The 7938-nt window shown below is 53.4% G+C and overlaps 1 protein-coding gene across 1 annotated transcript; it reads left to right on the forward strand.

The window, feature by feature from the left end:
* The first annotated feature begins 795 nt into the window (after positions 1-795).
* On the forward strand, positions 796-1782 carry GPR119 (G protein-coupled receptor 119). The gene has a single exon (XM_024197415.2). It carries the CDS (start codon positions 796-798, stop codon positions 1780-1782), a length of 987 nt encoding a protein of 328 aa, XP_024053183.2.
* Positions 1783-7938: the final 6156 nt, after the last annotated feature.

Below are 7938 nucleotides of genomic sequence, written 5' to 3' on the forward strand. Positions count from 1 at the left end.
ATTGTAATAACAATTGTTTGGTCATCTCCCAGCACCCGTTGATTCCAGCAGCTTTAGCTGTGGGTGGAGAAAGGAACGGACGGACCTTGAAGACATTGGAGAAGAAACAGCAGCAGCATGTGGAGGCATCCTGGATTGGTGGGGCCAGGAGGGGGCACACGGGATGTCTGAGTTATGAGCTGGGATGTGCGACAATAACTACAAAGGATTGGGTGATTGTCCTGGATGGAAAACAGCATTGGCATTGCCTGTCTGGAGCTCCTGGCGGGATCGTTCACTATGATTGCTCTCGTCAGACCCAGCATGGACTCTGCACAGCCTGCTGCAGTCCGCCAACCCCTGGGGTGATGCTATGCATGCAGATGGGATGCTGAGCCACCCAGCTGGTTGTCAGAGCAGCCTGGAAAGCAGCGAGAGCATTTCCCCCTCCCTACTCCGGAGTTGTCTGGTAACTGGGTTCCTGAAAGGGAGGGACTAGACCTGGTCACTGGCTGCTGCTGGCAGCATGCACCTTGCAGTTCCTGTCGGCTGACAGCTGGGGATACATAGGCACGGTTCAACCTTATGGGCTCCCTAACCAGAAAGGAGACAAGTACACCCACATCCACTGAGCTTTCCAAGTCAGCTCTTTTAGCTGAGCCCAGGACCATTGCACAGTGTCTGTCTGACGTTTCTCCAGGACATGTTTTTCCCCGGGATTCCTAGCTGAGCTGTGGTTCCGGTAGCAAGCCCAGGGAACACCATGGAGTCAAGTCAGTAAGGCTGGACCTGCCATGCCCTGGTGAGAGATTAGCTATGGATGGCTTTGCGTTTGGAGTGGTTCTTGCTGTTTTGGCCTCTCTCATTATTGCTGCAAACATACTTGTTGCTGTTGCTTTGTTTCGGCTGATCCAGAAGAATGGCTGCACAGGGCTGTATTTTGTCTTTAACCTCGCGGTTGCAGACTTTTTGGTTGGCATCACAATCACCGGGCTGGTCACAGACGAGCTTTCCACACACAGTCACCCCACACCGAAGATGTTCTGCATCCTGAGGATGGCCTTCATCATCTCCCCTTCAGCTGCCTCCATACTCACCATGATCATGGTGACTTTTGACAGATACTTGGCCATTAAACAACCTTTCCAGTATTTCCGAATTATGAGTGGCCTGGTAGTTGGTGCCTGCATTGTGGGTCTCTGGCTGGCTGCCTGCTTTATTGGCTTTCTACCAGTAATAGTGCAGGGCTTTCAGCAGACCTACGAGGGGAAGTGCACTTTCTTTGGGGTTTTCCGGCCCACATACATGCTCACTATCTTCTGTATCGGGTTCTTCCCAGCTTTGTTCATTTTCATTTACCTGTATTGTGACATCCTGAAAATTGCCTCTCTGCACGTACAGCACATCCGAGAAGTGGCGCAGGTTGGGCTGTCGGGGAACAGTCCTTCGCCTCATAACACCAGTGACATGAAAGCCGTGAGGACTGTGGCTATTCTCATTGGGTGCTTTGTGCTGTCTTGGTCCCCTTTCTTCATAGCTAGCATTGTGAAGACTGTGTGCCAGAAATGCCTCCCGTATGATGTCATTGAGAGGTACCTATGGCTGCTGGGACTCTGCAATTCTCTGCTGAACCCACTGATCTATGCCTACTGGCAGAAGGAGGTGCGGCTGCAGATCTACCAGCTGTGCTTGTGCGTGAAGAGGAAAGTTTTCCCTCTCTTCCACATGGAGAGTGGCCCTCGGGTTCCCAGCAGGGGTCCAGCACCGATTCGTGCCATATCCCACCCACAGTTCCAGGAGTGATACGGTAAGGAAAGGAGATGTGGGCTTTTCTCCTCTTCCTCCCCTGGTAGAGTCACAGGCTCGGAGGGTACTGAGCTTGAGCAGAACTATCACTTGGATGTATGTCTGAGCTAGGAATTACTCCTCCAGCTGCTGTGCAGACATACTCTTCAAGCGAGCGTCCCCCTTGCCAACCCCCCCAGGTACCACTTCTCTGGTTAAATGCGCTCCGGGCCCTGCAGCAGATCTCTGCTCCCACTATCAGGCTGGTCACCTCCTCTGAAGTTCTTCTGGCCCTTTGTAAAGCGAGGTTCCCCAAGCTAAGTGCAGCCTCTGGTGCAGCCTCCCCACACTGGGCAAGAGGACCCTCTGTCCTCTGAATCTGGCCCAGCCCAGCTCAGAACAGGCCTTTGTCACAGCAGCCTCGCACCGTCAGCTCAGGACCCCTTTCCACCACTGACACACCTCCCTTGTCACGGCTGCTTCCTAGCTAATTCCTTGGGGTGACTTGAAGTCTCCTGCAGGTGCTGTATCCTGCTCTCCAGAGCTGAGGTTATTTCAGATCACCCAGAGGAAAATTAAATGATGACATGAGAAAACAGCCAGGTGCAGTTCTGCTCTTTACCCAGAGAATCACAAAAAGCACACACAGCGAAGACCCACAGCTTGGGGCTCAGTCTGGCACAGGCAGGTGTGCTTTGACAGGGATTGTATATGTTTCCTCCTGCCCTCTAGGCAGTGGGTGGCAGCTGAGTGAGGCGGGCCAGTAAACCTGGCACCATTAGCTAGCACCTGCCTGGAAGGGAAGACACAATAAAGAGCATCTGAAACCCAAACTGCATGCTTGGGAGGGCAGGGGGAACCGCTCACTTGGGCCATTCACTCCTTTTCCCACCCCTGCATCACCAAGGCTGGCATGCGTAATATGCTGGGGAGGGGTCAGTGAGGACTGTGTGGGCAGGGACAGGTCACAGAACATGGCTGAGAAGGCCTGGCCCAGTGCAGAATAATCCTCTGCAAGCAAATCTGGACATTTTTTAAATGTATCATTCCCACATGAATGGAGGGAGGGGGCGGGAGCAGAGAATCTATACCAGGGATTCCCAAACTTGGGTACATGTACCCCTGAGGGTACATGAGACATCTCTGGGGGGGGGTACGCAGGAGAAATTGTGTAATGGAGGGTGTGACGATGCACTCCATATGATGTTATGAAAATATGCTAATGAGTGTGAATATAATGTAACTGGAATATGCTTCATGCAAAAGGTCTCTTGTAAGGTATCATTACAAAGCTTGTAATCTACTGAGTGTGGTCATCCTATTTGTATAAATGTATCGTTCTTGTATCTGAAACTAGAAATATGAAGTATAACTCTGAGGTCTTATTGTAATTATGCAAAGTGTGGGCCATTAATGGTGTCTTGGAATCTTGATGGCTCCCATTGACCAGGAGAATTGGTTGTAATGGCTCTGTTTACTTGTAAGTCTTCCTGTGTACCTGTGTACTGGGTAATGAAGACTTACAGTGACATGTGATCATGTCACCTGAACTAGAATCCATCTTTAACCTGGTGCTTTTCCATTTAGAAGGAGGGGTGGGAACACAGAGAGGGACAAAGGATTCCCGCCTTGTGCAAAAGATATATAAAGGGGTGGAACAGAACAAAAGAGGTTGCAGTCATGAGAAATCCCCTACCTACCACCTGAGCTGGAACAAGGACTGTACCTGGGGAAAGGATTGGGCCCAGACTAGAAGGAGGCTAGTCTGTCAAAGAAGCTTATTGGAACATCTCTGAGGTTTACCTGCATTGTTTCCTACTGTATTAGGCTTAGACTTGCGTGTTTTTTTTATTTTGTTTGGTAATTTACTTTGTTCTGTGTGCTGTTACTTGGAACCACTTAAATCCTACTTTTTGTATTTAATAAAATCACTTTTTACTTAACCCAGAGTATGTATTAATACCTGGGGGGGGGCAAACAGCTGTGCATATCTCTCTATCAGTCTTATAGAGGGCGAACAATTTATGAGTTTACTCTGTATAAGCTTTATACAGGGTAAAATGGATTTATGTGGGGTTTGAACCCCATTGAGAGCTGGGTACCTGAGTGTTGGAGATAGGAGCACTTCTTAAGCTGTTTTCAGTTAAGCCTGCAGCTTGTGGCAGACGTGGTTCAGACTTGGATCGGTGTTTGCAGCAGGCAAGCATGTCTGGCTCAAATCAGGCAGGGCACTGAAGTCCCAAGCTGGCAGGGAAAACAGGCTCAGAGGTAGTCTAGGCACATCAGGTGGCAGTCCCAAAGGAGTTTCTGTGACCCAACCCGTCACAGATGGTTTTATTTATTTATTATTTTATTTATCTCATTTTCACAATAGGCTATTCAGACAAAGGTTTAAAACTCTGTGGGAATTTGTTACATAAAATACAGTAGTTAATTTACTTCAAGCTGTACCAATGAGAACACAGAGACACTGACGTACAGAGCTCTCACTTCCAATCACCTTACAGTGCAGGTTCAGTTACCCAGCGATTGTCCAGTCTAAGTGAGCTCAGAACTGAGTCAGGGTTTTGTGTGTGTGTGTGGGGGGGGGTTGTTATATACATTGCACTGTAACTATATCTGTACGTAACAGTGAAATGGGGCAGATGGCTAAAGACAGGTAGCGTTAAGAAGAAGACACAAAGTATCAGTGATGAGAAGGATAGGGGTACACGGGAAGCTGGTAGAGCTGGAAGGGGGTACGCAGGAAGCTGGTAGAGCTGGAAGGCGGTACGCAATAAGAAAAGTTTGGGAACTTCTAATCTATACCAAGCTCTGGCTTGTGGGGTTGTCAAAGGGTGTGCCTGCCCTGTAGCACCCCCTTCTGGCCAAGTGTGGTTCTTTTGAGGCCTGCCTTAGCTCAGGCGCCCTTAAAAAAGTCTGCATGGGCCAGATACTCAAAACATTCCCCGTTCAGCATATTACCGCCAGCACAAAGTCTGTCAAGAGAAAACTCAGCCCTTCAGTCTCCAGCCCAGTTTCAGTTAGGCCCAGCCTAAGGTTGCCAGCTGTCCGCTTTTCGACCAGAATGCCCGGTCGAAAAGGGACCCTAGCGGCTCCAGTCAGCACCACTGACCAGGCCATTAAAAGTCTGGTCGTCGGCGCAGCTGGGCTAAGGCAGGCTCCCTGCCTGCCGTGGCTCTGCACGGCTCCTGGAAGCAGCGGCATGTCCCCTCTCCGGCTCCTATGCGTAGGGGCAGCCAGGGGGCTCCGCACACTGCCCCTGCCCCAAACGCTGCTCTGCAGCTCCCATTGGCCGGGAACCGCAACCAATGGGAACTGCTGGGGCGGCGTCTGCGTCTGGGGCACTGCGCAGAGCCGCCTGGCTGCACCTCATCTTAGAAGCCAGAGGGGGGACCTGCCACTGCTTCCAGGAGCTGCTTAAGGTAAGTGCCATCTGCACCCCAACCCCCTCCCACGGCCCAACCCCCTGCCCCAGCCCAGAGCCCAGTCCCACATTCCAAACCCCTCAGCCCCAGCCCAGAATCCCCTTCTGCATCCCAAATCCCTAATCCTCGGCCCCACACCAGAGCCCGCACCCCCAGCCAGAGCCCTCATCTCCCCGCCACACCCCAAACCCCCTGCCCCAGCCTGGAGCCCCCTCCCTCACCCTGACCCCCTCATTTCTGGCTGCACCCTGGAACCCACATCCCCAGCCCAAAGCCCATACCCGCTCCAACACCCCGACCCCCGCCTCAGCCTGGAGCCTCCTCCCATACTCCAAATCCTTCAGCCTGGAGCCCCCTTCTGCACCCCCAAACCCCTCATCCCTGGCCCCACCCCAGAGCCCACACTCCCAGCCGGAGCCCTCACCCCTCTCACATCCCAACCTACTGCCTCAGCCCGGAGCCCCCTCCCACATCCTGTACTCCTCATTTCTGGCCCCACCCCGGAGCCTGCACCCCCAGCCAGAGCCCTCACCTCCTCCTGCACCCCAACCCACTGAGCCAGCCCAGGGAAAAAGGGGGGGGGGGGGGGGGGGGGGGGAGCAAGCAACAGAGGGAAGGGGGGTGGAGTGAGCGGGGGGAGGGGCCTCAGATAAGGGGTGGGGCAGGGGCAGGGCCTCCAAGGAGGGGCGGGGCAAGGGTGTTCGGTTTTGTGTAAGTAGAAAGATGGCAACCCTACACTCTTCTCTGAGGGTCTGTCTTCCCTTCAGAGAGCAAACACTCTTCTGCCTCACTCCCAAGCCAGGCCCTGGAGATCAGGTTAGCACTAGTCCAGTGGCATAGCCAGGTGGAGGGAACAGGGGAAGCAATAAAAAAAAAAGGCACCATCCACTGTGGCGCTTTTATTCACCCAGTGGCACTCCAGGTCTTCGACGGTGGGCCCTTCACTCATTCTGGGTGTCTTCGGTGGCACTGAAGGTCCCGCTGCTGAAATGCTGCTGAAGACCCGCGGAGCGAGTGAAGGTCCCACCGCCGAAGCGCCACCGAAGACCCGGAGCGCCGCCGGGTGCGTAAAATAAAAGCGCCGCAGCGGGTGGCGCCTTTTTTTTTTAATCGCTCCCCCGGGTGAGTAAAAAGGTGCCAAGAAATTGACAAGGCACCACTTGTGCTCAGTGGGGGAGCAGCCACTCCCTCGTTCCCCCCCAGCTACGCTACTGCACTAGTCATGCTTAACATCTGCATTCGTGTCCTGGAGAAAGAACCCAGCTGCTCAGTAATTAAATCAGCTGCTCAGTAATTAAATCTGCAGGTGATACTAACTGGGGGGGCACTGCAAAGCCCCGTGAGGAAGTGAGACAATCCACAGGGACTGCCGAAAGACTAGAACCCTGGCTAGGAAATGGCAGCAGGAGACGAGGCGTGAGACAACACAGCTAATCCCGCTGGAGACAAACAACATGAACCCCAGCTCCTGTGTGGGATGTGGGAGCCTGGACCCAATGAATCATGGCAAAAGCAAGCTGGAGAAGGCACTGGCTCCCTTCTAGCTTCTCCCCCCACCAGGGCAGACATTTCCCTTTTGGCTGACTGCCAGTGTTCTGCATCAACTTCACTGCCAGGCCTCCAGCCATTCCCTGTGGAGACAGCTGCCCAGCCACGATTGACTCACTGACTGGTATTCAGCCCAAGCTCTTGCTTTCCTAGGCTAGGCTACCCACGTAGGCACAGTCGCATAATGGGGCAGAGCTGGGGCTCAGCACCTGGGGGAGCCTGGGAAGGATTGTGCTGAGAGGGCTAGGTTTGCCCAGGCTGTACCACAGAATGGACCAACGCGGAGCCTAGGGCCTTGCCTCATCCATGCCCCTCTTGGAGTCCCCGTAGACATGGGCTACTAGTATGCAGTGACACAGAAACAGTTTCTCCAAAATAAAGCATGATTTATTTTGCTCCAAAAGTGGATTTAAACATAAGACAGAGACCTATATGCATATTCTCTTACCTATGCTTGGCATCCCCCTCAAGCCCATGGGCGACGTGGGAACTGCCGGCTGGGGGAGGCTAGCCCCCAGTCCCGCTCCTTCTGCCCAAGGCCCCGCCCCTTCCATGCCCCCCCCCATGCTGGAGCCCAGAGCCCCTCCACTGCGGCCGCCGGCCCCTGCCCCAGGCTAGTGCCCCCAGCCCCAGAGCACTAGGAGGGCAGGTGGGTAGCATGGCCCCAGCCTCCCCAGCCCCAAAATGCCGGGAGGGCGGGAGGCACGGCCCCAATCCAAGCCGGGGCCATCACACAGGGGGACAGGAGCCGCAGAGTGGGAAGGGGAGGGAGTGGGGGGGGGCATGCCTGGCTGTTTGGGGAGGCACAGCCTCTCCCAGCCTATGATAACCGCCATCCATGCTCAAGCCCCTAGGTAGACATGACAGCCTGTCCCCCATTCTCCCTGGGCACCAAGTTACAGTTTGCTTGCAGCAGGCATTGACTCTGTCAGCCTGTCAGAAGAATACACAGGGCAATAAATGTATTGGGAAAAATGGATGCCATGTTATTCCAGCGGCAAATCTATTCCAGCACTTGTTTAGGACTTGCCTTAGCTTCCACGCTGTGAGCAAGCACCTTCAACTCATCACATAACTCTGATTCATCTATATCTTTTGTATTGTCATCCATCAGGGCAAACTGGAGATCAGTGGACCATTCAAACAACACCTCAGGACCGCTTGAAGACAATTTCAATATTTCATAAAAAGCACAACT

Source organism: Terrapene carolina, unplaced genomic scaffold, assembly GCF_002925995.2.
Source record: "Terrapene carolina triunguis isolate 2854851 unplaced genomic scaffold, T_m_triunguis-2.0 Scaffold137, whole genome shotgun sequence".
Taxonomy (NCBI): Eukaryota; Metazoa; Chordata; order Testudines; family Emydidae; genus Terrapene; species Terrapene triunguis.